Genomic DNA, 27554 nt, shown 5'->3' with positions numbered 1-27554 from the left:
TTGTCCTGCCCGTAGGCGAAACGGCGCACGCGTACTCGGACACAAAGACCAATCCGTCAGACAAACGTCAACGCCGTTTCGCACTCCTCGGACGAAATGTCAAGCAAGCCAGGCGGCGAAACGAAGCGCAGCAGCGTTCGTTCCGTCCTCCGTCAGAAATTCAGCCGAAAGAGCAGCAAGAAAAAGAAAGACGACCAGCCGAAAGACGATGTCGGTCGCCGCTTGGCAATGGCGAACGCGCCGGCGGCCGACTTCACGCCGGGATCGAACGTCTTTCGCGCCGACGCCGTCGATTCGGGCCGATTCGGCGGCAAGGGAAATCTCTCCGACTCCGTAGCGTCTCTCGACGATCTCACAGGCGACGTTGCGCGCGCCGCCGCCGCCGCCACCGCCGTCGTTTCGAAGAACGACGACGCAGCGACGATCAAGACGAACGGAAAGGAAGCACAGACGCAGGCGGCAGCGCCGCCGCCGCCGCCGCCGCCGGTCGCGAGTCGCGATGCCAAAGGATCGCGAGAGGAAACGGCCATGGAAATCAAGGCGATTACGAAGCAGATCGTCGCTCTGCGTCGACAATCGGTCGACGAAGGCGACGATGACGAAGACGAGGACGAGGATAGCTCGTCGGATAGTGGGCCCGACGACGAGAGGAAAGAGTCCGAGGTGAGATTTCCTTTGCACCGGAAGGGGGACGGCGCGCGGGGGAGAAAAAATATACGCAATATATTTGGGTCTATAATATAATTCATTTTTATTGATATCACGTGATCGCGTCAATAAATAATTTTTTTCCTTTGTAGCCATTTATGTTTATGAATCCCGCCTTTGCTGAAATGGATATGCGGTCGTCTGACGGCGGCGGCGGCGGCAGAAAGAAGCAACCTCCGCCAAAGCCAATCCGACGTCCCGATCAATTTGCTCCCGTCATCACCGTAGCCGACGGCTCGCCGCGTCTAAAAGCCGAACGACAAAGTCACAGTGCCAGTCCGGAACGAATGACCCATCTGGCCGCCGCGCTCGTGGCGACGAAAAGCGGCGACGACGCGGGCGGCGTCGTACGACGAAAAAAGAACAAGCCGAAAGCGGAGGAAGCAAAAGCGGCTCTACGACGTTCCGTTTCCATGGGAAGCGATTTTTTTATATCGGAATTAGGTACGGACGAAGAGCGACGCGACGTAAAGCAAAGTCCGCTCGTCGGCGGCGGCGGCGGCTCTCATTACGAATCGTCGCCGTCGCCGAGTACGGATTCCATGTCGACGTCGCCGTTTCCGTCGCTGCGTAACATTCCGACGGCGGTCGTGAACGACATACGCGCGGAAATGGACGCGCTTTTGGCTCGAATACAGATGCTGGAGTCGGAGAACAAGGTCCTTCCGGCGTTGAGGCATCAGGTGGGCGCGTTGGAGATGGAGAAACAGGAGTTGCGGTTGAATTTGGAGAGCGGCGTCGAAGGCAGCGGCGGCGGCGGCGGCGTTCGCGATTGGTCGAAAGGGGCGAAGAAGTCGATGTCGTCGAGTATGGTCAGTCTGCAATTGCTACAGGACGAGAATCGGCGCATTCCCGAGCTTCAACAGCGCGTCGTTGAACTGGAGGACGAGAATCGCGCGCTGAAGCGAGAGCGACAATTCGGCCTCGTGCTCGGTCAGAAAGCGCGCGGTTTTCCCGAGAAACAGGCGCAGGACGTCGTTCAGATTCAACTGAAGGAGTTGGAGAGTCGAAATGCGGAGCTTCTCGACGAACTAGAAAAGTGGCGAACGGCCGGCGAGAGCACGCTCAAGCGACGATCCGGCGACGACGAAATCCGACGCGAATTGCGCGAAGTTCGCGCGCGAAACGTCGCACTCGAAAAGGACGTCCGACGTCTTCAGAAGAACTCGACCGACGCGACGCTTCTCACGCAAGTCGCCGACAGCGCTATAGCGAAGTGGAAGGAATCGGAACAGCAGGTGAAAGCAATTCCCAAACTCAAAACCCAGCTCGGACGACTCGAAGAGGACAAACGACGACTCGAAGCGCAGGTCGTCGCTCTTCAGCAACAGCAACAGCAGCAATTTGCCGCCGCCGTCACCGCGCAGAGTCCCGCGAGATCGGCGAGTCCGCTCGTTTCGACGCCGTCCGGCAGCTTTTCGTCGCTCGATAGCTCGGGGATGATGATGACGTCGCCGGAGAGCAGTGCGACCGGCTCCGCGTATCAAATCAAATTGATGGACGAGAATATGAAATTGAAAAAGACGGTTGAACGTCTGCGTGGCGAGTGCGCCGGACTCGCCCAGTCGGTGAACAACTTGAAGACGATTTTGGCGGAGGAGCGTCAATCGCTCGGCGGCCAATTGCAGAGTGTTACGCGCGAAATGGGCGTGGAAAAGGAACAATTGTCGGCCGAGAATAATCGTCTGAAGCAGCAAAATCGGCGACTATTGATGGAGCGACGAAAGGCGACGATCGACGAAAAAGCGACGGTCGAATTGGCGTCGGAAAAGAAGCGCGTCGACGCGCTGAACGCGACGCTGAGCGAAACGACGACGCGACTGCGCGAGACGGAAGCCGAAGTGACGGAACTTCGTTCGCTGCGCGACGCCTTAGACGACGTCTTCGTTCGCATGACCGAATTGCAGCGTACGTGCGGCCTGCCCGACTCGCAAGTTGACAGCGTCGCCCACGCGGCCGAAGTGATCGAGGAGACGCAGAGTCGACTCCAGTCGTTGGAGTCGCGCTGCGTGATGCTCGAGCGCGATCAGGAGCAGACGCGATGCGCGTACAAGGTAGCGAAGGGCGAACTCGACGCCGCTCAGGCGAAAATGCACGATTACGTCGAGGAATTGGCGTCGCTCGAGCGTCGTCTTCACAACGAGAGTCGTTCGGTGACGTCGCTGGGAACGGAGAACGAACAGCTCGCCATCGAGAAGCACGAATTGCTCGAAACGGTTCGCGGTCTTCGCGTGGAGAATAGTCTTCTGTGGCAGAAGGCGAAAGACGCCGAGGAACAGAATAAGAACATTCAGCACGAAGTCGATCGCGTGTTGCGCGCTCTCAAGCTGGAAGAGCAGCAGTCGGCCGAGCTCAAAGTCGACGTCAACGACGGCGAAGCGTTGGTGAACGATCTCAAGGACGAAGTGCAGACGTTGCAGAGCGAGAAACGCGTGCTTGAAAGTCGACTTCACATCTTGGAGTCGACGTCGGACGAGAAACATCGATTGGCGTTGGAGCTGAAGGAGCAGGAGGTCATACTCGCCGTGCAGGAGAAATTTCAGCGGCAGTTGACAGACGTCGAGAACGTGGTCGAGGAACGACGCCAAGCGATGGACGAACATTTCAACTATTTGGAGGAGGTGAACGCCGAGAAGACGCAGAAATGCGACGAGTTGCAGAAACTGCTGGCGACGACGCGTAACCAGTGCGCCGAACTCGAAGAGGAAGCGTCGCGATTGCGAGCCGACGTCGCAACGGGCGTCGCCTTCGAGAGCGAACGACGCGCGTTCGACGAGGAACGACGACAGTTGACGGAGACGATTGCGGAGAAGGAGTCGGACGTCGTGCGCGTCGACGCCGAACGACGACGAGCGCTCGAACGTGCGATCGTCGGCGAGGACGAGCTGCGAAAGGCGACGAAGGAAAAGGACGCGCTGGCGAGCGAGTTCGAGAGAGTTCGAGCGGCCCACGAAGCCGAGATCGATCGCTTGGGCGATCGGGTGAAGGAGGTGCGCGAGACGTTGGCGACGCGAGAAGCGGAGTGGGATCGTTTGGGATTGGAGCACGATCGGCTGCTGAGGGAGAAGGAATTGGCGTTCGGATCGGAAATAGCGCAGCGCGAATTGCGCATCGAACAGCTTCAGAATCGAATCGACGAGCTTCAAAGCGAGTTGCCGGCGGCGAGCGAGGAGACGAGACGACTTCGGGAAACGGTCGACGATTTGCAAGTTCAGTTGAGCGCGAGCGAAGGACGACTTTTGATTGAGGAGAAAACGAATGCCGAACTGAAGGACGACGTCGAGCGATTGGCGCAGCAGTTGGACAAGGAAAAGCGCGAGAAAAACGAGGCGGCAATCAAGTGCGAACGAATGACGGAGGAGGTGAAAGTGCTCAGCGAAAAGATCGTCGTTCGAGAGAAAGAGTCGAACGACGTCAGGAGGGATTACGACGAAACGCGACGAAGTGTCGTCGAATTGGAGAGTCGGGTCGACGACATGCGCAAGGAGAGCGAGAGAGCCGATCAGTTGGCGAAGCGTTGCGACGAACTGGACGCGTCGCTAAGCGAAAAGGACGTCGAAATAACGCAATTGACGACGAGTCTATACAGCGTTTCCGGACGCGTTGGCGATTTGGAGCGCGAGAATTCCGACTTGACGGAAGCGAAGACGACGCTCGAGGAGCGTGTCGACGAACTGGCGTCGGCGCAGGCGAAGGCCGTTCAATTGACCGGCGAACAGCGCGAGACGATGCGACTGTTGCAGGAGAAAAACGTCGACATGCGACGACGCTTGCAGCAGTACGAAGACGAAACGATTCCGAAGATGAAAGAGGAGTCGCTCGTGTTGGAGAAGGAGAAATTGGATTTGGAGGGTCAAGTTCAGCTGCTCAACATCAATCTGTCCGGACTGGGCGACGAGAGCGCGCGACTCAAAACCGACCTCGACGAGACGCGAAAGGCGAGAGCCGATTTAGACGAAGAGAAACGCGATCTCGAACGTCGTCTCGCCGATTTGAAAGGAACGGGAGACGAGCTCGACGTCGTCTCGAAGTCGCTACGCGACAGCGAGAAACAGTTGAGACAATTGCAGGACTCCAATGCGGCGCTTCGCGAGGATCTACGCGAGGCGCGATCGAAAATCGTCAGCCTGCAGAAGGAGACCGAAGCGGCCGACGATCAAATGACTAGCCTGAGATCGGAGAAGGCCGAAGCGAGCGAAGACGCGCGCAAAACGAAAGAGGCGCAGGATCGCGTAATCGGCGAGCTGAAGAAGACCATCGAGGAAGCGGAGGCGGCGAATGCGAAGCGCCTCGCCGAAAACGAGCGCGCTTTAGCCGAGAAAGAAACGCTTCTGAAAACAAAAGAACGAACGGTTACTGAACTAGAGGCGAAGGTGAAGGAATTAGTGGCGGAAGCGGAGAAGAGTTCGAATTCGGTCGTTACGGTGGAGCGTAGCGCTTGGCCCGAGTCGCGCTCTGGTCTGTTGGACGCCGACGAGGTCGAGTTGCTTCGATCGGAGAATCGACTGATGAAGGACAAGGTGAAGCTTCTCGAGGAGTCGGTGAGCCAATCGCGCGCGGAGAATCGTCAGATTCAGATAGTGATCGACGAAATGGAGAAGAGCATTCCGGCGATTACGGAGAAAAATTCGAAATTGCAGGAGGAGAACAAGACGTTGAGAAAGAAACTCGAGTCGCTCACGAGTCGCATGGAAGACATCAAGGAATTGGATCAAGAGAAGGCTCAATTAGAATGGAAACTGCAAGATTACGAACAGCAATTGCCCGTCATTCAGCAGCAGAAGCAATTGTCCGACGTCAGAGCGCAAGAGGCGATAGATTTGGCGAAAAAGTGTCGCACTCTCGAAATGCAAGTCGACGACTTACAGGACGAGATATCCGTGCAGAAATTGCACAGCAAACAGGTGCCCCTGCTTCAGGAACAAGTGAAATTCAAGCAGAAGGAAGTGAAGAGCTTCGAAGGCGAAGTGAAAATGTTACACAGAGAAATTCGCGAACTCGAACTCGAAATCGCCGTTTGGAAGCAGAAGAATCAGGAACTGGGTCAGGATCGCGAGTATCTCGTCTCCGACGTTCGCGAATTGAAACTAGCCAATCAAAACCTCATGCTATTGGTCGATCAGGACAAGCAAGATCACGCCGAACGCGGCGCTCAGGACATTGCCTCGCTGAAACAAGTCATAGCGGAGCTGGAGAAGGACAATCAGCAATTGCAGAAGCGACTCGACGATTACGGCACCAGTCAACGACAGATGAAGGAGGAATCGAAGGATCTCGTACATCTGAACGATTTGGTTCTCGAGCTCGAGGAGGAGAACAATAAATTGCAGAGCCGACGCGAGAAAGATCGTCGGAAGATCGAGGAGCAGACGGAGAAGATCAAGACGCTTCGAAAGAACGAAGAGGTGGCGATTCGACGCGCTGAACAGGCGGAGAATCTCAAGACGGAGTGCGTCAGCTTGGAAGCTCACGTCGCCGAATTGCTGAAGGAAAACGAAGTGTTGCAGAGCGAAATCAATAAGTTGAAAGGTGCCGGGGCATCTTCCAAGGCAGCGGCGGCGGCGGCGGCGGCGACTTCGACGACGAAAAGTTCGAAACGAAGAGCGTCTACGCCGGAACGCGGCGTGGTGACGGCGCTCGGCGGTCGAATCAAAGAGCTAGAGACTCGACTTGAGGAATTGCAGGATGAACTGGCGCGCGTGAGACGAGAGTCGCCGACGTCGCCGACCGGCGGCGGAATGAAGACGACCGAAAATGGCGAAGTGATTTTGCGACGGCGTCAACGAACGGACGAAGCCGCGCGGGGCGAGTTGGATCGCTTGCCGAAACGACTCTCGTTTTTGCCCAATCCAGACGAAGATTCTGAGGGACGAGAGTGAGTTGGACGACGTGTATATATGTATATACTCTTGTCTTCAGTAACGTTGCTTTTGTGTATAGGGATTTTGCTGTAGCCGCAGGACTTAGTCCAGCGTTGAGACAGGCTTGCATTGACGCGGCGGAAATGTTGGAGAAAGAAAAGAAGCCTGAAACGACAACTGAAGTGAGAGGAGTACGCGGTACCGTTCAAAAAGATACAATATTTTCTTTTTCAGATTTCCAATGTGAATACGATTAAGCGTCACTGGTTTACGCTGACTAGCACGGCACAGTGCTCGGAACCGGACTTGAAGAAATGGGTAAAGGCGTTGGCTCAATTCTCACACAGTCTACTCAAATTTGTTATCAACTGCACTGACGGCAACGTGAGTGAAAATCGTAGATACGAGAGATCGATATGCCAGCCTCGCGCGTTTTAGGGCAATACAGCATTGCACTACTTGGTCTCGAACTCAAACTTCCCGTCAGTTGAAATTCTGCTTGATACCCAGTATTGCGACGTCGATCTTCAAAATGCGGTAAGAACAAAAAAGCCGAGGGTGTTTACTCGGCGGCAAATGCGTGCTTCAGGGTGGCTACACTCCAATCATGCTGTCAGCACCCGTCGAAATCGGCGGACACACCGACAGAAGAGTGCTTCGAAAACTCTACTTGTACGGCGACGTGAACGTTCAAGCATCGCGAGTATGCAACAGAAATTGCGCTCTACTTCTATCCTCATTTTTGTCCTGTTTTTAGGATGGCCAGACGGCTTTGATGCTCGCCGTCACCCACGGCAACGTCGAAGTCGTTCGACTCCTTCTCGCTGCGCGCGCCGACGCTTCCGTGCAGGACATGGACGGATCGACGGCGTTGATGTGCGCCTGCGAGCACGGTCACGAGGAAATCGCGCGTCTTCTCCTGGCGCAGCCGAGCTGCAACGTCAGTGCTAAGGATAATGTAAGAAACGTGTGGCTAAGATCAATATTTATTAATTTTTTTCTTCTCTCTTACACAGGATGGTAGCACAGCCTTGCAGATTGCCATGGAGACTCCTCACGAAGGAATAGCGACTCTCCTCTATGCTCACATGGTGTATATGAGTCCTACTCTTGACCGAAAAGTAATAAAGCTTATGTAAATAAAAGGAGGAGAGTTTTCTATTTGTTTTTCAGGGTAGTCCTAATCTGACGTCGTAATGATCGCCGTGGGGCCGTACTAGACGAATTTTTTATTGAATAGATTCTATATCCCTCTCCTGAGAAGAAGCGGTGCCAAAATTGGGCTCTAATAATTAATTGATTGAAATTTGTTAGCCATTAGATTGTGTCGAAAGTGTTGCGTCTCTAGTTGCACTGACAATACTTTTCTTATTACATATTACCATTGTTGTTAACCTGCTTCTTTTGTTTCTAGCACTGTATTGAGCAATAAATACATTGTGTTTGGAAGTTTGGAAGTTTGGAAGTGTCTGTACGGGCAATTCCAATGACCGATGACCGATGACGCACAACGAACAGCGGACACACTGGGTGAAGGAGGGTTTTATTGGTCTCGGAGGTACAGCACAAATATTAGAACAGCGTTATTATACTCCATCGATCAATTCCAGTTGGAATTCTCTATGGAACGACAAGCGTCGTCGTCGGTCATCCGTTCGACACGATCAAGACAAAGATGCAGGCGCAGGCGGGATTCGAACGAACGACCATGTTCCAGTCGTTCACGAAAACGCTGCAGCGAGACGGGATTCGTGGTCTCTATCGGTAGAGAGGCCCCTTTGTTCGTTCCTTAGACCTAGGTGTCGATTTTCTGCAGAGGTGCCATGCCACCACTGATGGGATCCGGAATATTTCGGTCCGTGCAATTCGCTGTTTTTGAAGCGGCGTACGTTTGTCGCATTACGCTAGACTGCATAGATCTTGATTACCCTTTCGTGGATGCAGATACACGTACATGGACGGTACGTTTGCGTCCGAAATGGCTCTGCCTGTTCTGCAGGGATTGCAATTGTTAGTAACGTTTCGATGTGTAGCAGAAATTTCACTCGTATTATTGCTTTTTTATGACGCAGGCGGGTTATTATAGGGGGTCTTCTGGCGGCAACGTCGAGATCTATAATTGAAACGCCTTTGGAATATGCGAAAGTAGCTTCTTAAGATGCGATTGCTGTGTGCTGATTTTTTCTTGCTCAGGTTAGACGACAGACGGGTCAAGCTTGGGATGTTCGGCATTTGTATCAGGTGCTACTAATAGGAGTGTTATTGCATTTCTTTACTTAGCTATTGCTTCTCAAAGGGTTTTGGGGTTACCTGGATACGAACTGCTGGACTCATGACGAGCTATTTCATCACTGTTGACTATCTTCGTCGAACTCAGCCTGATTTGTTCAAGACTACTTTGGGACCATTTTTGATTTCTGGAGTGGCAGCAACGTACGCATGAATGCCTTGAAATTATGATGCAATTTCTTTACTGTTTGCACACAGAGGCGCTTGGTGGCTAGTGTGGCCATTTGAAAATATGAAGTCTCAGGTCCAAGCAGGATACGGAGGGTTTGTGTTTTAATTCATTAGGAGTACACGATTTTAAGGAAAGTCTTAGGAAAATGTCACTTTGGAGAAGAATGAAATTGACTGTCAGGGAAAAGGGCGGCCTTTCTGGTCTCTATCGAGGTCTTGGTCCAGGCAGTATTCGAAGCTTTCTAGCAAATGGCTCAAGCATGGTTGTGATGCAGTGGGCCCAAAGAAAGGTTTCGGAACTTGGCTTTCGAGATTAGAATTTTTACACAGAAAGAATAAGTTGAATGATTTTTAAATAATAGGACATCACAAGTCTCGTAATTGCGCTTTCTGGACCTCGGTTGAAATCTTGAATGAGAACATGAGTACTAAGGCCAACCCACCGCGCCACAACATAATTTGACATGCGCACCTGTTCGTTATCCCGTCAGTTTCTTTCCAGCCCAGTCGCGCTCTTCACAGCCTTCTTCACAATGTCTCGCCGCGGCGGATCGTACGTCGACAACTCTTACAACAGATCTCTTGGCCGGGTTGGAGCCGCATACGGAACGCACGTTGTTTCGAAATCGGGCGGCGGCGGCTCGTCTGCCTCTTCGTCGTCATATAGTGGCAGCAGTAGTCGTTCTTCCACGTCGTCATCATCGCGCGCTTACGTCGACAATGCGATGAATAGATCGATCGGCCGTGTTGGTAGGTAGGACCGAGGCAAACCCACGCAGGTAACCAGATCTTTAGGAAAGCAGGTGGGCTCTCACGTTCAGCACAAAGACGGAAGTGTTACCACGTCGTCCACCTCGTCAGCGTCTTCGAAAGTGTACGCCGACACCGCTTTCAATCGTCGCGAAGGACGCGTGGGAAAGCCGCTCGGTTCGCACGTGGTGCACGCGGACGGAAATCGAAGCATCGATTCTTCGGCTTCGACTCCTTCAAGTTGTGAACCGCGTCGCTACGTGGACAACAAGCAGAATCGAAAACTGGGTCGCGCAGGAAAGGTGATACCGCCTCGACGAAGAAAAGCTGCAGAAAGAGCTGACGAGAGGATAGGAGCAGACAGCTTTCACGATGATTTGGTGGAAATGTTCAGGCAGATGGACATACAGCTCCAAGAACGACAGTATCAATCGGAATCTACGGAGGAGGACTCTCCACCCGCCGAGTCTGGACAGTGGTTGATTCCGTACGACGAGCTCAAGCTCTCTGATAAGGCTCTTGGCAGTGGCGGATTTGGGAAGGTATATGGAGGCCTGTGGAAGGGTCGTTGGATTGCCTACAAGCAATTCCATAAGCAAAATTTGACGCGACGATTGAGGGACGATTTTCTTTCGGAAGCGAAGATCTTGGCCTCGCTTGACGACAGTTCTCACATCGTACACATGTACGGAGTCGTCATGGACGAAGACAAGGTGGGAATCGTCATGGAGGCGATGGAGCGCAGTCTTTATCGGGCCATTTTTCTCAGCTACGGTAATGACGACAGCTTCCGTATTGAAGAGAGCAAAAAGGTGAAGATCGTCGAGCAAGTAGCCACCGGATTAGATTATCTTCACTCGCGTCATCCTGCGCCCATTGCGCACTGTGACGTCAAAAGCGAGAACGTGCTTCTGGATAAGGAGGGCAATGCAAAGTTGAGCGACTTTGGCCTGAGCTTGATGAAGAGCAACGTCGAGACATCGATGTCCAATTACGGTCGCGGTACTCCGCGATATTCGGCGCCCGAAGTTCTTCGTGGTGACCGTCTGTCAGTTCAGGCCCTCCTCAAAGCCGATGTCTATTCGTTCTCTATCGTTCTCTTTGAAGTCGTTACAGAGGACGAGCCCTATTACGACTATAACCTTCGACAACTTGAAGCAGACGTTTGCAAAGGAGTGCGTCCAAGCACGGAGGCTATTGTCACTGGTCCGGTGCGGCGTTTGATGGAGAAATGTTGGGATGATAAACCGGAAAACAGGCCGTCATCTGCGGAATTCATTCGCGAGTGGAAGCGTGTTGATGTCTTGTACGCTGACGAGGACGTTTAGGCCTACTATTGAACATTCTGAGACATTGTTTGTTTTAGCTTGATTTTAGCATTTGTCCGTCCCAGTGGGTGTCCCTGGGTCCGTCGGTTTGAAAACGTAACGTACGTTAAGTGTTTACACGACGACTACTCGAGCCCATGAGGGAGGACAACTTCACTGCGAAGACCGTGCAAACTCTATACCGTCGTGCCGGCGGCCACTGCTCCATTTGCGATGCGCCGACGTTTGGACCGAGCGGCAACGAATGGAAAGCAACGAACGTCGGCCAAGCGGCTCACATAGCGGCGGCGGCGTCCGGCGGACCGCGCTACGACGAAAAGATGCCGAGCGAAGAGCGCAAGAGCGTTCGAAACGGCATCTGGCTCTGCTCGAATTGTCACGAAGACGTCGATCGCAACGTCGACATCTATCCGGTGGGAAAGCTGAAGGCGTTGAAACACGAAGCGGAGAAGAAAGCCAGGGAACGACTCGGAAAACCACCCTCACCTCCGTCCCAAGTGAGCACGTACACGTATGCAATTCCTCTGATTTTTATTGGGGGCTTTTGACTCTATAAGGGCAGTGATCAGCTTTCGTTTATGCTTGATGCTTTGGCTATACAGCGCATTCGTCAAGTGAAGGGTCAAATGAAGGCAGACGATCTCAGTTCGTTGGAAGAGAAAGCGTCTTCCTATCTCCATCAACTCGTGGATATTCAGCTCGCGGAAGATCACTACGGGCCGGTGGTGAGTCGCGAGCTGATCATTCTCTTGCACGAGTTTGTCGAAATTTGCTCCAATATGCCCGTCTCTGTTGCCTACGTCATCGACAATTTTCTGCACGACGCTATGGAGGCTCACTTGCCTTTGTGGAGTAAAGAGGAAGTGGATCGAGCGTCGCAGGTTGCCGCCGCTCTCATTCATAGCTCTAGACCTCTCAAGGAACGACGGCTCATTATACAGAGAGGCTATTCCTTTGTGAAGGATCTCATCAAAGGTATTAGGAGTCATTTCGGGTCCAAAGATGCTCGTCTTGGCTTTCCTAACGAGTTGATACTCGAGGAGCCGAGACCAAGGGGTCGTCCGCGTAGGGGAGTTGCTCTAGTAGAGAGCGATTGCATAGACGGGGACGATGAAGATATGATCGACGGAGAGGAGGACGCCGAGAGACGCTATCTCGATTTGATGCGACGACTCACCAAAACGCACGATCCCAAAACGGAGTTCACTCTCGAAGATCAAATTCTCAAACTCGGTTTTGAATTTTAGGTGTTTTTTTTCACGAGGACGCTTTTTTCTACTACCGCACACTCGGGTGTTTTTATTGTCAATCTAAGAAGACTATATTGTAGGATTTTTTTTCAGTGTTCACTTTCTTCTGGATGTTCTGAATGCGTGTTTTTAGCTTCGTCCAATTTTGCCTGTTTCGATTTGGGTTCCTCTGTGGGCTGAAGTACCCGCTTTCCCTATCGCAACGCACTCGTGATCATTTTCACATGCTACAATCGAAGGCGAACCTTTCTCTTTACTAGATGACTGATGTCTGTGGCCACAGGTTGCGCCTTGAAGAGACGAAGTGGAATCTCAAGTGCAGGTATGACGTTATCTTTATACCGGTTCGACGCTTTTGGCTTCTTTGACGGTGGGCACCTCTGTTGATTTTTCCTCATGATCTGTCTTCTCTTCTTCTTTCAACTGCGTCAAAGAACGAGTTTGGGTAAAGGCATTCTCTCCACCACTTCTATCTACATCACCATTTTAATTTTTTCAATCGACAGTTTACTGTCTTGCTGGTCTTGGATCTAAACGCCAATGTCAAAGCAACACGCCGAAAAATAGCAGCGTTCATATACCCTCGAATGAATTTCAGGCAGAAGAGATTCCAACTTGGAAATTTCTTCTTTGGCCTTATCCAAGCTCTCTAGAAAGAAGCTTTGGGCCTATCCAAAAATAATTCATTTACCTTGATCCATCTCTCCTTTCTCAATGTCCTGCTTAAATTTATCTAACATTGCAAATACATATAATAGAATGTCTACGTCAATACCACTTTACCTATTCTCATTGAGATTACTCGTGCTGCTGCTTTGTACTCCACAATAGAGTCGTCAAACCTTTCTGCCAAAGCAAGAGCGAGAGCCATACTGTAGTGCCTGCCAGGTAGTAATTAACACCAATGCAGTTTTCTAGTCTATTAGGATCTTACGTTTCAGCCAGAAGTCTATCATCCGGTTCAAGAAACGACGTTTGTATTTCCAAGCACGTTTGAATGTCGGCAATCGCTTGGTCATATTGGCCTAATTCCAAGCCAATTTCAGCCAATCTCAAATTCGAATCGGCCTCATTTAGTTTAGCCTCCAAAGTCAATTGCCTAGAACAAACGCCATCGCATCAAGAACGCCAACCCTTTCTCGGACAAACCTGGAGAAAATGATCCGAGCCAATTCCAAGACTTCCCAAGCAATTTGAAGATTCGCGGGCGGACCTTCAGCTTCACCAGTGGCTCCCTGGCCCTCATCCTCTTTTCCGCTCGACCCTGATTCAAGCACACCAGAGGAAGACCCCGGAACTTCCTCCAAATCTACCCAAAGATGCAAAATAAAAATAAACTGCAAATACTTCGGCCATCGTACTATCAATAGGTTGTTTGCTTGAAGAGCATCCTTCCTCTGGGTCCCGTTTGTCGCTTGTCTCGCTCTTTTCCTCCTTTCCAGCAGGTTCTTCATCTTTTTCATTGTCCCCATTGTCCCCATTGTCATCGTCATCGTCATCGTCATCGTCATCATCATCATTATCATCGTCATCTCCTTCGTTCGTTCCTGGAAGAGCAACACCGAGCACAGACAGTGGCTCCAATCTAAAAGAGAGAAAAGGATTATTCCAGCTAAATGCCCAAAGACGGTTCCAACTACAAATCTGAAAATTGGGCACGTGACTATAATGTTCTTCCTGTTTCTCACGCACTTGTCAGCCTGTGCAAGAGCCTTGCCATAGAGCAAGTACGCTTCTCCGATCTCGTTTGACAGTTCGCCGTACTTTTCGCCACTAATTAGAGAGGGTTTTTCGAGTTAACGACTTCGAAAGTATCCTACAGCAAACGGCAGGCCTCTTCTAAGTAGGAAGCGGCTCCTGCGGGATCCCCGACTAGCAAATGCTTCTTTCCTTCGGCTAGGAGCTCGCTGGCGTCTTGATTCCTGCGAGGAATTGCTATAAATACGGTTTTTGCTGTCTTTGCTTCTGCACTTCGCTTCTTTTTCTTCAATCGCGCCATCCGCTCCGCGCGAAGAGCAGGCCATCGTGTAGCGTACGTTAGTGAAAGACGCCGACACGAAAATGCGCGCGAAGCGAATTTATTGTGCGGAAAAAATCGGTGCATTGATCTGCGTGCGTAAAACTAAACGTACAAGCATTCTCTACACATGCCTCTAAAGCGCGTCTTGAAGATTCTGTATGCGTCCATCGCTTCCGGATATGCTCTTTCAGTCGCGAAGTCAAAAGCACCTAAAAAACAAAAGACAGTATCTGTTCAATCCAGTGGCGTAGCCAGGGGGGGTGCTTTGGGTGCTCGAGCACCCCCCTCAAGTTTGCTGAAAATAATTAAACTAGATAATGATGGCCCGTTGTTAGCCATCATGTGATCCCCGAACACCCTTAGCACGGTGTCCGATCTCTGTTAGTGCCTACAGCATGTGCATTATGGGAATCACATTGCCTAACCACACCTTAATCTGCCCGGAAATATGTCCTTTCTGTAAAAATGGGAATAGACCACCTGGTGGCTATGCCTTTACACCACAGATTTTAGGTGTTCTGATTACATGTATATATCAAAAGAGCGATTCACCTGTCGAGTAAAGGTGGCACAGAGTTACCCTTCCCTGCATGGCCCCCTCGGGTGCATGATCAAGTGACACGTTTTCGGCTCGCAGTTGGGTTTGCGTGCTGCGAGCGAAGACAAACCCAACGTGCTCATTTACTGCGTTCCTTCGATGAGCGTTAATAATTAAGCTCAAATGTTATGTGCCAGTTATGCTATGTAATATGCCTACATATGTACTCGTTCCAGAAAGCTTTGTACACAATCCGAAGTTGCTATCTCTGTTGTGTTACTTTGGGCCTACGCACTGTTTTTCGTTAGAGGCCTTAAATAGCCAAATAGAAAAGGGGCGTGGTCCAAAAATTTTCGCGCGCGGGGCGCGCGAACTTCAGCACCTACCTCCGCTTAATCCTGGCTGCGCCACTGACCTTTGTAGCCGTTGTAGCCGTTGTAGTAGTTGTAGCCGTTGTAGCCTTTGTAGCCGTTGTAGTCGTTGTAGCCGTTGTAGTCGTTGTAGCCGTTGTAGCCGTTGTAGTAGTTGTAGCCGTTGTAGTCGTTGTAGCCTTTGTAGCCGTTGTAGTTGTTGTAGCCTTTGTAGCCGTTGTAGCCGTTGTAGCCGTTGTAGTAGTTGTAGCCGTTGTAGCCGTTGTAGTAGTTGTAGTCGTTGTAGCCGTTGTAGCCGTTGTAGTAGTTGTAGCCGTTGTAGTAGTTGTAGCCGTTGTAGTAGTTGTAGCCTTTGTAGCCGTTGTAGTTGTTGTAGCCTTTGTAGCCGTTGTAGTAGTTGTAGCCGTTGTAGTAGTTGTAGCCTTTGTAGCCGTTGTAGTTGTTGTAGCCTTTGTAGCCGTTGTAGTAGTTGTAGCCTTTGTAGCCGTTGTAGTAGTTGTAGCCGTTGTAGCCGTTGTAGTAGTTGTAGTCGTTGTAGCCGTTGTAGCCGTTGTAGTAGTTGTAGCCGTTGTAGTAGTTGTAGCCGTTGTAGTAGTTGTAGCCTTTGTAGCCGTTGTAGTTGTTGTAACCTTTGTAGCCGTTGTAGTAGTTGTAGCCGTTGTAGTAGTTGTAGCCTTTGTAGCCGTTGTAGTTGTTGTAGCCTTTGTAGCCGTTGTAGTAGTTGTAGCCTTTGTAGCCGTTGTAGCCGTTGTAGCCGTTGTAGCCGTTGTAGCCGTTGTAGCCGTTGTAGCCGTTGTAGTAGTTGTAGCCTTTGTAGCCGTTGTAGTAGTTGTAGCCTTTGTAGCCGTTGTAGCCGTTGTAGTAGTTGTAGCCGTTGTAGTAGTTGTAGCCGTTGTAGTAGTTGTAGCCTTTGTAGCCGTTGTAGTTGTTGTAGCCTTTGTAGCCGTTGTAGTAGTTGTAGCCTTTGTAGCCGTTGTAGTAGTTGTAGCCGTTGTAGCCGTTGTAGTAGTTGTAGTAGTTGTAGCCGTTGTAGTAGTTGTAGCCGTTGTAGTAGTTGTAGCCTTTGTAGCCGTTGTAGTTGTTGTAGCCTTTGTAGCCGTTGTAGTAGTTGTAGCCTTTGTAGCCGTTGTAGTAGTTGTAGCCGTTGTAGCCGTTGTAGTAGTTGTAGTAGTTGTAGCCGTTGTAGTAGTTGTAGCCGTTGTAGTAGTTGTAGCCTTTGTAGCCGTTGTAGTTGTTGTAGCCTTTGTAGCCGTTGTAGTAGTTGTAGCCTTTGTAGCCGTTGTAGCCGTTGTAGCCGTTGTAGCCGTTGTAGCCGTTGTAGCCGTTGTAGCCGTTGTAGTAGTTGTAGCCTTTGTAGCCGTTGTAGTAGTTGTAGCCTTTGTAGCCGTTGTAGCCGTTGTAGTAGTTGTAGCCGTTGTAGTAGTTGTAGCCGTTGTAGTAGTTGTAGCCTTTGTAGCCGTTGTAGTTGTTGTAGCCTTTGTAGCCGTTGTAGTAGTTGTAGCCTTTGTAGCCGTTGTAGTAGTTGTAGCCGTTGTAGCCGTTGTAGTAGTTGTAGTAGTTGTAGCCGTTGTAGTAGTTGTAGCCGTTGTAGTAGTTGTAGCCTTTGTAGCCGTTGTAGTTGTTGTAGCCTTTGTAGCCGTTGTAGTAGTTGTAGCCTTTGTAGCCGTTGTAGCCGTTGTAGCCGTTGTAGCCGTTGTAGCCGTTGTAGCCGTTGTAGCCGTTGTAGTAGTTGTAGCCTTTGTAGCCGTTGTAGTAGTTGTAGCCTTTGTAGCCGTTGTAGCCGTTGTAGTAGTTGTAGCCGTTGTAGTAGTTGTAGCCGTTGTAGTAGTTGTAGCCTTTGTAGCCGTTGTAGTTGTTGTAGCCTTTGTAGCCGTTGTAGTAGTTGTAGCCTTTGTAGCCGTTGTAGTAGTTGTAGCCGTTGTAGCCGTTGTAGTAGTTGTAGTCGTTGTAGCCGTTGTAGCCGTTGTAGTAGTTGTAGCCTTTGTAGCCGTTGTAGTAGTTGTAGCCTTTGTAGCCGTTGTAGTAGTTGTAGCCTTTGTAGCCGTTGTAGTAGTTGTAGCCTTTGTAGCCGTTGTAGTAGTTGTAGCCTTTGTAGCCGTTGTAGCCGTTGTAGTAGTTGTAGCCGTTGTAGTAGTTGTAGCCGTTGTAGTAGTTGTAGCCTTTGTAGCCGTTGTAGTTGTTGTAGCCTTTGTAGCCGTTGTAGTAGTTGTAGCCTTTGTAGCCGTTGTAGTAGTTGTAGCCGTTGTAGCCGTTGTAGTAGTTGTAGTAGTTGTAGCCGTTGTAGTAGTTGTAGCCGTTGTAGTAGTTGTAGCCTTTGTAGCCGTTGTAGTTGTTGTAGCCTTTGTAGCCGTTGTAGTAGTTGTAGCCTTTGTAGCCGTTGTAGCCGTTGTAGCCGTTGTAGCCGTTGTAGCCGTTGTAGCCGTTGTAGCCGTTGTAGTAGTTGTAGCCTTTGTAGCCGTTGTAGTAGTTGTAGCCTTTGTAGCCGTTGTAGCCGTTGTAGTAGTTGTAGCCGTTGTAGCCGTTGTAGCCGTTGTAGTAGTTGTAGCCTTTGTAGCCGTTGTAGCCGTTGTAGTAGTTGTAGCCGTTGTAGCCGTTGTAGCCGTTGTAGTAGTTGTAGCCTTTGTAGCCGTTGTAGTAGTTGTAGCCTTTGTAGTAGTTGTAGCCTTTGTAGTAGTTGTAGCCTTTGTAGTAGTTGTAGCCGTTGTAGTCGTTGTAGCCTTTTCTAGCCGTTGTAGCCGTTGTAGCCGTTGTAGCCGTTGTAGTAGTTGTAGCCGTTGTAGTAGTTGTAGCCGTTGTAGTAGTTGTAGCCTTTGTAGCCGTTGTAGTTGTTGTAGCCTTTGTAGCCGTTGTAGTTGTTGTAGCCTTTGTAGCCGTTGTAGTAGTTGTAGCCTTTGTAGCCGTTGTAGCCGTTGTAGTAGTTGTAGCCGTTGTAGTAGTTGTAGTCGTTGTAGCCGTTGTAGCCGTTGTAGTAGTTGTAGCCGTTGTAGTAGTTGTAGCCTTTGTAGCCGTTGTAGCCGTTGTAGTAGTTGTAGTAGTTGTAGCCTTTGTAGTAGTTGTAGCCTTTGTAGTAGTTGTAGCCTTTGTAGTAGTTGTAGCCGTTGTAGTCGTTGTAGCCTTTTCTAGCCGTTGTAGCCGTTGTAGCCGTTGTAGCCGTTGTAGTAGTTGTAGCCGTTGTAGCCTTTGTAGCCGTTGTAGTCGTTGTAGCCGTTGTAGTCGTTGTAGCCGTTGTAGCCGTTGTAGTAGTTGTAGCCGTTGTAGTTGTTGTAGCCTTTGTAGCCGTTGTAGCCGTTGTAGCCGTTGTAGTAGTTGTAGCCGTTGTAGTCGTTGTAGCCGTTGTAGCCGTTGTAGTAGTTGTAGCCTTTGTAGCCGTTGTAGTAGTTGTAGCCTTTGTAGCCGTTCTAGCCGTTGTAGCCGTTGTAGCCGTTGTAGCCGTTGTAGTAGTTGTAGCCGTTGTAGCCGTTGTAGTAGTTGTAGTCGTTGTAGTCGTTGTAGCCTTTGTAGCCGTTGTAGTTGTTGTAGCCTTTGTAGCCGTTGTAGCCGTTGTAGCCGTTGTAGTAGTTGTAGCCGTTGTAGTCGTTGTAGCCGTTGTAGCCGTTGTAGTAGTTGTAGCCTTTGTAGCCGTTGTAGTAGTTGTAGCCTTTGTAGCCGTTGTAGCCGTTGTAGTAGTTGTAGTAGTTGTAGCCTTTGTAGTAGTTGTAGCCTTTGTAGTAGTTGTAGCCTTTGTAGTAGTTGTAGCCGTTGTAGTCGTTGTAGCCTTTTCTAGCCGTTGTAGTAGTTGTAGCCGTTGTAGTAGTTGTAGCCGTTGTAGTCGTTGTAGCCTTTGTAGCCGTTGTAGTTGTTGTAGCCTTTGTAGCCGTTGTAGCCGTTGTAGCCTTTGTAGCCGTTCTAGCCGTTGTAGCCGTTGTAGCCGTTGTAGCCGTTGTAGTAGTTGTAGCCGTTGTAGCCGTTGTAGTAGTTGTAGTCGTTGTAGTCGTTGTAGCCTTTGTAGCCGTTGTAGTTGTTGTAGCCTTTGTAGCCGTTGTAGCCGTTGTAGCCGTTGTAGTAGTTGTAGCCGTTGTAGTCGTTGTAGCCGTTGTAGCCGTTGTAGTAGTTGTAGCCTTTGTAGCCGTTGTAGTAGTTGTAGCCTTTGTAGCCGTTGTAGCCGTTGTAGCCGTTGTAGCCGTTGTAGCCGTTGTAGTAGTTGTAGCCGTTGTAGTAGTTGTAGCCTTTGTAGCCGTTGTAGTCGTTGTAGTCGACCGATCCGTTACGTACCTTGTAGTCCTGCGTTCGTATTGGCGCAATCCAGGCTACACCGCGCGGAGGTTCGAACGCTTTCGTAGCCCAAAAATATTTTGAGAGCGAGCCGTGGCATCATAGGCTCAACCACGACGGTGCGGCCTAGGATCGAGAACGGCTCTCCCACACCGTCCCCCCGACCTCGTAGCACCGCGACCCATGGGGCCGTAGTCTTTCGGTTGACGAAGCAGGAACCGAGACTACCGGATTGAGGGAAGCCGCCGAACGCGAGTCCGCACACAGCCAGTGAGTCAACAACGTGCTATGATTTGGGTTCTGGGAAGTCAGGCCATCTTCAGCTATAGGTCACTAAGCCGAGTGAGAAACAGCCACGAGACACTGGGCCCCCCACACGTTTCTTTGGCAGGAAAGTGAACTGATCTGAGTCTGACGCCCACTCGGTATAACGCGGAACGCCAGACTTCGCGACCCAAGCCATCCAAAATGTCTCTCTGTTCTTCTCTTATACTGTTTTTCTCAATATATGAAATCCAACGGGCCTTTTAGTGACTTCCCAGTGCCAATCGCGCGCCGCGAGAAGAACTCGCGCGACGCCCATCCACTGCACCTTACAGTTTCAGCAAGGATTGGCAACCGACTGAGCACGCTTGATGTTGACGTGACTGAGGCTTTCCCAACGCCGACGACCTCCAGGGTTCCGTCCTTCAGACTTTCCCCACCTAGCCAGGACTGAATCTGTGCGCTGCGCGCTGCGGCTTTTATACGAAAGATGACGCAGTCATGACGCCACATCCGTTTCAAGTGCGCATCACCAGGGCAACAGACGAACAGTTGGCCGAGACAACTCGCGCCAATTTTCCACCTGTTCTTTACGGTGTCGTACGGTTGCTGATTTTGGCGCTAAAACAAAGGCGGCTCCTCGTGGTCCTTCGTTTTCGTTCGCTTTATCGAGTCGTTTTTACTTTAGACTACGCTTCCGTATTCGAATCTGCCGTCCCATCGAGTACCCGTATAGACGATCGCTCCTCGTTTTTTTTTCTCACGTGCGTTCTTTCCGCGATGCAGCGACGTACTAAGCTCCAACCGATGCGAAAAGTAAGTTCGAAGTCGCGTCCTGACTCGACAAACAAAAGAGGGAAGTTTTCCAAAGGGGCTCCCAAACTGAAAGCGAAACGATTAGTTTGTCACTTCCCCCGCCATTTCTAACAAATCGCTTTCGGCCCGGAGACAAAAATGTTTTCCATAAGCAAGTTGATAACTAAGACACGAAAACGCGACCAATTATCCAATAAGAAGTCGATACAGGCTAAAAATTTAACGAAAAATTCACTAGGAACGAATGCGCGACCAGCAAAAAAATCTATACTAACCAGAAATCGTTTCGGGAAGGCGAGATAAACACACGGGCAATTACACGATAAAAAACCACTTTTCGAATTCTTCCCACTCCTCTTGCGTGGTGAACGTCATCTCCTCATTGAGCCCATTGGGCTGAAGCGATTTCTTCTCGACTATCTTCTTCGCTCGTTCCACATTCAGATTCTGACCAGCCTCGAGCGGAAACACCTGCAATTCCCAATCGAAGCACGACGGCACTTCAAACAGTTCCTTATCGAAGAGCGTCTTCTGCGACTCGGGCTTGTCCCACGACAAGAAATGCGCCGTCAATTCCTTGTGAAGAATCGACGCCGCGCCGACGTAGAACTGCCCGTTGATCGTCTGCCTCATCGTATAGATAGCCTCCTTTACCGTCATAAAACCCTCGTCAGTCATCTCGGCTCGTGACGCCAAACGATGGAAGAGAGCGTCAAGGGATCCCTTTCGACATTTGGGCATATCGAACCACCAGCTCTGCTCCTGAAATTCCTCGAACGTTTCGTAGATCGGTTCGATGCCGCTGGCCTCCGACGTCTCTTTTTCGCCGCTGCTCGTGACGGCGTTCGTTCTCGACTGGTACACCTCGTAGACGGATTCGAGAAGATTCGAGTGAACGACGCCCTCCTTGAAGGGACACGGCTTTCCGCTCTGCGTGACGAGACGTACTTTGTACCAGCCCTGACGCTCGTCCAGATGATTGATGATGTACATGAGATCGCCGCGTTTGAAGTGCAGGTCGTCAGCGTTGTCGCCGCTTGCCGAATCGACTCGAGCTTGAACCTGAGAAGGGAAAAAGGAGACTCATTGTAGTGTCAAAAATAACCAGAGTAATTATGTATTGGCGTATTAGTGGACACTGGTATACTCTCTCTCCTAATTATTCATATATCTCTCACCTGAGTTCCTGGCGGAAATATCTTCGTCATCATTTCCTCGTAGTCCGGCACGAGAGGTTCGTCGTCTTCGAGCCGGAGGTAGTTGATGGGAACGTAGCCTTCGCTTTTTCGATCGCCGTCCGAGTGTTGCGCCCACCACCAATACGGACTCCCGTCGCTCGGTTTCAAAAGTCGAATTGCGTCGCCTTTTCGAAAAGAAAGCTCGCGCTCGTCTTTCGCTTGGAAATGGAACTGGGCGACGCAGTTTTCGCCGCGATTCGGACAGTTTGGCCGATGCCAGAAGAGAAGCTGACGAATGTTGTCTTCGTTCGTCGTCGCCGCCGCCGCCGCGCTCGCCATCGCTTCGACCCTTGGCGGAAGTCGAATGGCAAATGTATCAAAAAACGCTGCCCGAATTCGAATATTACCTGCTTATTAGCTGCTGCTGCTTCTCGCGTTGCGTTTTCGGGGTGCGAGACGACTGTTTTGAGTTTTCCTTCCGCGGCGTAAAAGAGATTTGCGACGCCGCGTGGGCGGATCGAGTTCCCGGCTAAAACGGGTCATGGCGTCCGCTTCCAAGTGGTTCATCAGCGAAGAGGAAAAAAGCAAACATATCACCTTGTTCTACAGTCTCAATCCGGAAGACGGAACTCTTTCGGGTAACACGAAGCCCGCGAAAGCTGTATCGAACGAAAGGGGGCGTGGCACGATAACTTCTCTCTGTTTTTCGTGTAGGAGAACGATGTCGCGAGCTCTTGACCCAATCGAAACTCTCTCCAGAAGACCTAAGCCACATATGGTAAGCAACGCGTCCACATCCCATCCCAAACCAACGTTCCCTTGCGATTTTTTTCTCTCCTCTCGCCCCCGAAGGCGATTGTCCGATATCGATGGTGACGGGAAGCTGAACGTCGGCGAATTCACCGTCGCCATGCACCTGATCGTCTCGCGCGTCTCGTCGGGACGCGAATTGCCCAAAGGATTGCCGCCGTCGATCAAGCCGTGCACGGCGAAAACGATTCCCGGCATCACGACGAGAGACTACGAGTCGTACCTCAAGGCCTTTCAGCAGTTGGACGCGGAAAAACGCGGTTATCTGTCTGGTAGGAAAAAATAGACAGAGCAAAAGATACTTATTCCTTTTATTCTCTTTTTTCTATACTAGCTAACGAAGCGAAGCCGCTCTTCGTCAGATCTCAATTACTCACCGGACATTTGGCTCACGTTTGGTACGACTCTTGGCGGGGAATCGTCGTCGTGTTCTACACTGTTGCTTCGCTATAGGAATTTGTCTGACTACGATCACGATGGGCAGCTGACGGTCAACGAATTCGTTATTGCGACGCACCTGATGCGTTTTCTCAAAGCCGGTTAGCACCGCGGTGGGAATGATTGCGGGATTCGGCGTGCAATTGTTTATATCTTTAGGCAATCAGTTACCATCTCTTCTCGACGTGATTGCTCTTCTACCAGAGCAGGTACTGTATCGATCTCGTCTAGCGTTGCTAGTAACGTTTTCCTTTCTAAGATACGAAAAGGAATTTCGTTTTCAAACGAACAAGTTGCTGCACCCGAAACGACGGAATCTCCCAAAGAGGATCCAGCCATCACGACCCCTCCCACAGAAGAAACTCCAACCGACACGACAACCCCAGAACAATCAGCAGAAGCACCGACACCAGTTTCAATACCAGACGATGACAACGCTCAAGCGGACGGAAAAAGCGCGACATCGAAAGGCAGCATCAAACGAGGAAAATGGATGACGTTCTCGTCGAAAAAGCCCGGCGGATTTTTCGGAAAAGAACCGACGACGAATTCTTCCGCGTCGGCCGACGACGCTTTTGGTTCGTCGAATCGAAATGTCAGTCCGCCGTCCGAAGACAATCCGTTCGCATCCGACGCCTTTGTTCTCGATCGACGCGAGAGCGCTGTCAGCGTTACGAGCTTAGGGAGCAGCACGAGCGTCGAACCGTTCGAAGAGGATCCCTTCAAGGAGTCGGATCCCTTTCAGGATCCCTTCAAAACGAGCGATCCGTTTGTAGGGGACACCGGCGGCGGCGGCGGCGACGGCGGCAACGCTAGCGACGATCCCTTCAATCCGACAAAGGATCCGTTCAACGATCCTTTTGCGGCTAAGTCGTCGGGCGCTCAGGAGGATCCGTTTGGTCAGGATCCGTTTGCGGAGACGGCGACGGCGGTGAAGGATCAGGATTCGAGCGAGACGGATCCGTTTGCTTCCTCTCGATCGCTACCGACTGACGATCCGTTTAGCGTTAAATCGGACGCGTTTGAGGATTCGTTTGCAAGCGGTTCGTCGAGCAAGGAAGCCAAGGATCCCTTTGCTCCTGTTGGGAGTTTGGCGCCTGCGACGGAGGAGGAGAAAAGTGGCGATAATCCCTTTGAGTCGGACTCGTTTTCGAGTCCGGTGAAAGAGGGTGGGGATGAGAAAGGCGCTGGGCAGCACCACGTGAGATTTATGAGCGATTCTCAGATTGAGACGACGGCTGAGACATATAGCAGGTTTGTTGATATACGTAAACGATGCCTTCTTATCAATCTATAGGCGGGTGGGACCCTTTTTTAGAGGAATTACTTTGGCTAGTTCCTAGGCTTTTAGTGTGCGTACATTTTAGTGAGGATTACGAGAGAAGAGATAGCACTGTTGATCCTCAAAGAGCTGAAATCGAAGTCATTCGAGAGGAGGGAATAACGCCAAAGTAAGAACACTGATCTTTCCCTCATTCCTGTGGTTTTATTTTCGAGTTTTTAGACACGGTCTCGACAGCATCGAACGACGCGAACTCGATCGCATTGAACGAGAAATGGAAGCGATGAAAGACGAGGCCCACGTAAAGTTCAGCGAAGAAACGGACGTCGTATTGACGTATAGCAAGTGAGTAGAAGCCGTTCCTAACGCGAAAACATTCTCTACTCCTCTTTAGGGAAGTGTACGACAGAAAGGATCCGACCGTTGATCCTTCCAAAGCCGAGCTTGAGGTCATTCGAGATGAGCACGGTCATCCACGGTGTGTGCACTTTAAGAACACCTTGGTTCCCTAATATGTATATTACGCATTTTGATTGAAGACATGGTCTAGACGACGTCGAGAAACGCCAACTTCAGAGTCTACAAGAAGAGAACGAACGGAAGAAGAGTCAAGACGAGAGTCACGTGAAGTTTGCCGCTTCTCCCACCGAATTTTTTCCTACCTATAGCAGGTCCTAAAGAGAAGGGCCTTGGAACGAGACTGACGTTTGACAACCTCTGTAGGGACGAGTATGAGAGAAAAGATCCAAACGTCGATCCTCTCAAAGCTGAAATTGAGATCATTAGGGAAGAACACCGAAAGCCAAGGTGCACTAGAGTCGTACTAGATGCGCATTTTGATCAATATCTATGTTGTAAAAGGCACGGTCTGGACGTGATTGAGAAAACTGAGCTCGAAAAGCTGGAAAAAGAGGGCGAGAGGAAGAAATCGCAGGAAGGTCACGTTAAATTTAGCGTTTCTCCAGACGTTTATAAGACGTACGGCAGGTACAGGAATCCTGATGGTAACTAAGCGTGCAAAGTATATCACAAACTGTTTTTTATGTGAAGCGACGAGTATGACAGACAAGACAACACTGTCGATCCCGCCAGATCGATTCAGGAAGTCGAAAGCGAGACTGGTGAAAAGAAACGACTGTAGGACGAACGAACGAACAAACTAGTGGTTTCGTGTCAATGAACTATGATGAACTGCTCTTTAGGGTACCTCATGACTCTATGACTGTCCTCCTTCATAAGAAACAGCAAGAAGAAGAAAAGCGTCGGGAAAAGGAGGCGTTGCAACGGCAGCTTATGGCCGAGATAGACCTGGAGTGGGAAGAATCAGAGAAAAAACTCGAGGCCGAGACGAAGGAGTCGAAGGAAGCGGCGGCGAAGAAGGCTGCTGCTGAAATAGAGGCAGAAAAGAGAAGGTGGCAGGAAAAAGTGAAAGAACAACGCGAACAGGAGGAGGCCAAGGCTAGGGAAGAGGCGAAGATATTAGAAGAAGCAGAGAAAAAAGCAAAGGCGGCGTTCGAGGAGGAGGAGAGGAAGCGAATTGACGAGGCTAAAAAAGACGAACAAGTCGTCCAGGAGGACAAAATTGAAGAGCCAAAAGAGGAGGAAAAAACGCCTGAAGCCGAGCCTAAGATAGATGCCCAGACGACAAAGGAAGGATCCGAGTCAAAAACGGAGACGGAGAGTCCTCAGAAGGTGTTTAGAAATAATTTTCGTCATTCACTTTGCACTTCTCGCTTGTTTCTCAAGGCGGGAGGCGTAAAGGGTCGTCGAGGATTAGCAGCTAGGTGGGAAGAAGCAGTAGCGCCGACGAAAGAAAGCGCTGCGTCCAGGTCACAACCTATGCATGTGCACGTTGCGATGATGCACTTCAACTTCGATATTTTAGGAAAGAACGTGAAGAGGCGATGGAAAGACGACGAGTACGTTTTTGTTCTTGGCTGGGGTGGGATACCTTTGTCTATTGGTGTACTGGCTCTAGCGAGAAGAAGCGGAGATACTGCGGCGGCAGCAGGAATTTGAAGAAGAGCAAAAGAAGCGCGCAGAAGAGCTGGCGGCGCGAGAGCAAGAGGTGAAGAAGATGGAAGAGCACTTAGCGCGTCAGCGTGAGGAAGAAGAGAGGGAAAAGGTTAGGAGGAGGGCGCGCCACTTGGGGACACTAGCGAAAATTGTATAGGAGGAAGAGAGAAAACGTCAACAGGAAAAGGAGGAGGAAGAACGAAAGGTAGCGTAGCGTGTGCAGGTTCTCCGTTTTGTATTTAATTAAACAAGACTTTTTGTTTAGGCAAAGCAGCAGGCTGTTCCTAAGGTAAAGAAGCACGGTTTGGCAAGGCAGTGGGAAGAAAAATTTGGGGCCAAGTAAGAAGAGCGAGCCCCTTTTGTAAGATGTGACGAGCTCCCTGTCCTATCGATTGTTCGTTTTCAATGGAATTTGATTTGTACAGCAAAGAAAGTCGGAATAGATTCGTCACGTAGCTCACCACGTCTGCACAGCTCCCCAGTTCTCCCTGTATTGACTGATTGTAGCTAGTATTTGGCCTGCCCTCTCATTCAGTTGATTGATCTGCAACTAAAAAGGTACAGACTACGGACTCTAATTTGGTGCTCTCAGAAAATTGTACTTTAGCTGCTTCGGGTGTCAATTTGTCTCCTTCGGCTTCCATCTCTTGTTGCTGTCTCTCGAGATCCAAGTCGAGCTTCGTTCGAAGATAATCAGGCACTAGAACGCAATATTAGCCAGAATCGATGCATTACGTGTACCTCGGTCTAACCGACTTCGTGATGGAAGACAGGAATTCGTCCCTCTGTTACTTTCTATGACCAGTATCGAATGAAAGCAGCGAGGCTTAGATCTGAACGAAACCTCGAGTTCTTCATCGCCCTTGTTCGATAGGTTGCAAGGCCACACGACCCTACTGTGCAGAGCCGGAGCCTTGTCGCTTTTCAACTGTTTCAGAAGCATATTCACTTGTCCTGCGCAAAAAAAATTGCCGGTGCCAAGCGGCAAATAGAAGCGAGCAGCACCTGACAACGTCGCAAAGCTATCCAAAAGAACGGGCCTGGAGAAAAACGTTCGGAAACATCGTTGGTAAACTTCTGCGCTCACCATTGAGCCTGATCTTTCTCCAACTTCATCATCAGGCTAGATAAGGATCCCTTTATGTCCTGAATTCGACCGACGAGCGACGACAGAGTGGCGTCCATAGTTTTTTCTTCGACGACTCCGCCTTCG

At 50.4% G+C, this 27554-nt stretch overlaps 8 protein-coding genes across 8 annotated transcripts; 5 read left to right on the top strand and 3 right to left on the bottom strand.

The window, feature by feature from the left end:
- The first annotated feature begins 28 nt into the window (after nucleotides 1-28).
- Nucleotides 29-8018, top strand: LOC136190453 (putative leucine-rich repeat-containing protein DDB_G0290503). The gene is made up of 9 exons (XM_065978605.1): nucleotides 29-663; nucleotides 801-6583; nucleotides 6649-6751; nucleotides 6804-6953; nucleotides 7008-7106; nucleotides 7159-7272; nucleotides 7327-7527; nucleotides 7586-7690; nucleotides 7743-8018. The coding sequence occupies exons 1-9, from the start codon at nucleotides 97-99 to the stop codon at nucleotides 7764-7766; spliced, it is 7146 nt and encodes a 2381-aa protein (XP_065834677.1). The 5' UTR covers nucleotides 29-96; the 3' UTR covers nucleotides 7767-8018.
- Nucleotides 7985-9415, top strand: LOC136190502 (uncharacterized). Its single transcript, XM_065978685.1, has 9 exons — nucleotides 7985-8127; nucleotides 8180-8333; nucleotides 8386-8454; nucleotides 8514-8579; nucleotides 8642-8714; nucleotides 8763-8810; nucleotides 8866-9002; nucleotides 9057-9122; nucleotides 9172-9415. Exons 1-9 carry the CDS (start codon nucleotides 8070-8072, stop codon nucleotides 9344-9346), a joined length of 846 nt encoding a protein of 281 aa, XP_065834757.1. The 5' UTR covers nucleotides 7985-8069; the 3' UTR covers nucleotides 9347-9415.
- A 95-nt stretch (nucleotides 9416-9510) lies between these two features.
- On the top strand, nucleotides 9511-11222 carry LOC136190484 (uncharacterized). The gene is made up of 2 exons (XM_065978653.1): nucleotides 9511-9779; nucleotides 9825-11222. Exons 1-2 carry the CDS (start codon nucleotides 9563-9565, stop codon nucleotides 11105-11107), a joined length of 1500 nt encoding a protein of 499 aa, XP_065834725.1. The 5' UTR covers nucleotides 9511-9562; the 3' UTR covers nucleotides 11108-11222.
- Nucleotides 11222-12832, top strand: LOC136190495 (uncharacterized). Its single transcript, XM_065978668.1, has 2 exons — nucleotides 11222-11604; nucleotides 11665-12832. Exons 1-2 carry the CDS (start codon nucleotides 11245-11247, stop codon nucleotides 12352-12354), a joined length of 1050 nt encoding a protein of 349 aa, XP_065834740.1. The 5' UTR covers nucleotides 11222-11244; the 3' UTR covers nucleotides 12355-12832.
- LOC136190490 (protein HGV2-like) lies at nucleotides 12337-14384 on the bottom strand. Its single transcript, XM_065978660.1, has 13 exons — nucleotides 14329-14384; nucleotides 14178-14279; nucleotides 14050-14130; nucleotides 13719-13942; nucleotides 13507-13666; nucleotides 13292-13456; nucleotides 13141-13238; nucleotides 13049-13090; nucleotides 12939-13006; nucleotides 12840-12887; nucleotides 12700-12780; nucleotides 12603-12647; nucleotides 12337-12551 (listed from the first exon to the last, which is right to left on the bottom strand). The coding sequence occupies exons 1-13, from the start codon at nucleotides 14379-14381 to the stop codon at nucleotides 12447-12449; spliced, it is 1272 nt and encodes a 423-aa protein (XP_065834732.1). The 5' UTR covers nucleotides 14382-14384; the 3' UTR covers nucleotides 12337-12446.
- A 6438-nt stretch (nucleotides 14385-20822) lies between these two features.
- LOC136190493 (uncharacterized) lies at nucleotides 20823-22912 on the bottom strand. The gene is made up of 3 exons (XM_065978666.1): nucleotides 22203-22912; nucleotides 21796-22144; nucleotides 20823-21679 (listed from the first exon to the last, which is right to left on the bottom strand). Exons 2-3 carry the CDS (start codon nucleotides 22132-22134, stop codon nucleotides 20933-20935), a joined length of 1086 nt encoding a protein of 361 aa, XP_065834738.1. The 5' UTR covers nucleotides 22135-22144; nucleotides 22203-22912; the 3' UTR covers nucleotides 20823-20932.
- On the top strand, nucleotides 21908-26804 carry LOC136190474 (calponin homology domain-containing protein DDB_G0272472-like). Its single transcript, XM_065978637.1, has 20 exons — nucleotides 21908-22433; nucleotides 22510-22573; nucleotides 22648-22877; nucleotides 22940-23003; nucleotides 23059-23144; nucleotides 23203-23252; nucleotides 23303-24297; nucleotides 24411-24494; nucleotides 24548-24670; nucleotides 24720-24803; nucleotides 24865-24996; nucleotides 25049-25132; nucleotides 25187-25312; nucleotides 25376-25462; nucleotides 25528-26017; nucleotides 26072-26154; nucleotides 26211-26244; nucleotides 26304-26450; nucleotides 26499-26546; nucleotides 26607-26804. The coding sequence occupies exons 1-20, from the start codon at nucleotides 22337-22339 to the stop codon at nucleotides 26682-26684; spliced, it is 3186 nt and encodes a 1061-aa protein (XP_065834709.1). The 5' UTR covers nucleotides 21908-22336; the 3' UTR covers nucleotides 26685-26804.
- On the bottom strand, nucleotides 26561-27550 carry LOC136190512 (mediator of RNA polymerase II transcription subunit 8-like). The gene is made up of 6 exons (XM_065978696.1): nucleotides 27429-27550; nucleotides 27347-27381; nucleotides 27186-27295; nucleotides 27094-27136; nucleotides 26944-27041; nucleotides 26561-26891 (listed from the first exon to the last, which is right to left on the bottom strand). The coding sequence occupies exons 1-6, from the start codon at nucleotides 27524-27526 to the stop codon at nucleotides 26799-26801; spliced, it is 477 nt and encodes a 158-aa protein (XP_065834768.1). The 5' UTR covers nucleotides 27527-27550; the 3' UTR covers nucleotides 26561-26798.
- Between the last annotated feature and the right edge of the window lie 4 nt (nucleotides 27551-27554).

The sequence above is a fragment of the Oscarella lobularis genome, chromosome 8, assembly GCF_947507565.1.
Source record: "Oscarella lobularis chromosome 8, ooOscLobu1.1, whole genome shotgun sequence".
In the NCBI taxonomy this organism is placed as follows: Eukaryota; Metazoa; Porifera; class Homoscleromorpha; order Homosclerophorida; family Oscarellidae; genus Oscarella; species Oscarella lobularis.
This window is presented reverse-complemented; position numbering and strand designations above follow the sequence as displayed.

What these genes read in the sequence shown, in the direction of transcription:
- LOC136190453 (XM_065978605.1), top strand. Translation starts at nt 97, where the DNA reads ATGTCAAGCAAGCCAGGCGGCGAAACGAAGCGCAGCAGCGTTCGTTCC. An exon ending in GAAGATTCTGAGGGACGAGA is followed by an intron (nt 6,584 to 6,648) that starts GTGAGTTGGACG and finishes TTTTGTGTATAG; the next exon opens with GGATTTTGCTGTAGCCGCAG. An exon ending in TGAACGTTCAAGCATCGCGA is followed by an intron (nt 7,273 to 7,326) that starts GTATGCAACAGA and finishes TCCTGTTTTTAG; the next exon opens with GATGGCCAGACGGCTTTGAT.
- LOC136190502 (XM_065978685.1), top strand. Translation starts at nt 8,070, where the DNA reads ATGACGCACAACGAACAGCGGACACACTGGGTGAAGGAGGGTTTTATT. An exon ending in TTCGCTGTTTTTGAAGCGGC is followed by an intron (nt 8,455 to 8,513) that starts GTACGTTTGTCG and finishes TCGTGGATGCAG; the next exon opens with ATACACGTACATGGACGGTA. An exon ending in GTCCAAGCAGGATACGGAGG is followed by an intron (nt 9,123 to 9,171) that starts GTTTGTGTTTTA and finishes GGAAAGTCTTAG; the next exon opens with GAAAATGTCACTTTGGAGAA.
- LOC136190484 (XM_065978653.1), top strand. Translation starts at nt 9,563, where the DNA reads ATGTCTCGCCGCGGCGGATCGTACGTCGACAACTCTTACAACAGATCT. An exon ending in TAGATCGATCGGCCGTGTTG is followed by an intron (nt 9,780 to 9,824) that starts GTAGGTAGGACC and finishes CCAGATCTTTAG; the next exon opens with GAAAGCAGGTGGGCTCTCAC.
- LOC136190495 (XM_065978668.1), top strand. Translation starts at nt 11,245, where the DNA reads ATGAGGGAGGACAACTTCACTGCGAAGACCGTGCAAACTCTATACCGT. An exon ending in CACCCTCACCTCCGTCCCAA is followed by an intron (nt 11,605 to 11,664) that starts GTGAGCACGTAC and finishes TGACTCTATAAG; the next exon opens with GGCAGTGATCAGCTTTCGTT.
- LOC136190490 (XM_065978660.1), bottom strand. Translation starts at nt 14,381, where the DNA reads ATGGCCTGCTCTTCGCGCGGAGCGGATGGCGCGATTGAAGAAAAAGAA. An exon ending in AAGCAAACAACCTATTGATA is followed by an intron (nt 13,667 to 13,718) that starts GTACGATGGCCG and finishes ATCTTTGGGTAG; the next exon opens with ATTTGGAGGAAGTTCCGGGG. An exon ending in GATAGACTTCTGGCTGAAAC is followed by an intron (nt 13,239 to 13,291) that starts GTAAGATCCTAA and finishes ACTACCTGGCAG; the next exon opens with GCACTACAGTATGGCTCTCG.
- LOC136190493 (XM_065978666.1), bottom strand. Translation starts at nt 22,134, where the DNA reads ATGGCGAGCGCGGCGGCGGCGGCGACGACGAACGAAGACAACATTCGT. An exon ending in TATTTCCGCCAGGAACTCAG is followed by an intron (nt 21,680 to 21,795) that starts GTGAGAGATATA and finishes TTCCCTTCTCAG; the next exon opens with GTTCAAGCTCGAGTCGATTC.
- LOC136190474 (XM_065978637.1), top strand. Translation starts at nt 22,337, where the DNA reads ATGGCGTCCGCTTCCAAGTGGTTCATCAGCGAAGAGGAAAAAAGCAAA. An exon ending in GATGAGCACGGTCATCCACG is followed by an intron (nt 24,804 to 24,864) that starts GTGTGTGCACTT and finishes TTTTGATTGAAG; the next exon opens with ACATGGTCTAGACGACGTCG. An exon ending in AGGAAGAAGAGAGGGAAAAG is followed by an intron (nt 26,451 to 26,498) that starts GTTAGGAGGAGG and finishes AAAATTGTATAG; the next exon opens with GAGGAAGAGAGAAAACGTCA.
- LOC136190512 (XM_065978696.1), bottom strand. Translation starts at nt 27,526, where the DNA reads ATGGACGCCACTCTGTCGTCGCTCGTCGGTCGAATTCAGGACATAAAG. An exon ending in GAGAAAGATCAGGCTCAATG is followed by an intron (nt 27,382 to 27,428) that starts GTGAGCGCAGAA and finishes GTTTTTCTCCAG; the next exon opens with GCCCGTTCTTTTGGATAGCT. An exon ending in TGTCTTCCATCACGAAGTCG is followed by an intron (nt 27,042 to 27,093) that starts GTTAGACCGAGG and finishes ATTGCGTTCTAG; the next exon opens with TGCCTGATTATCTTCGAACG.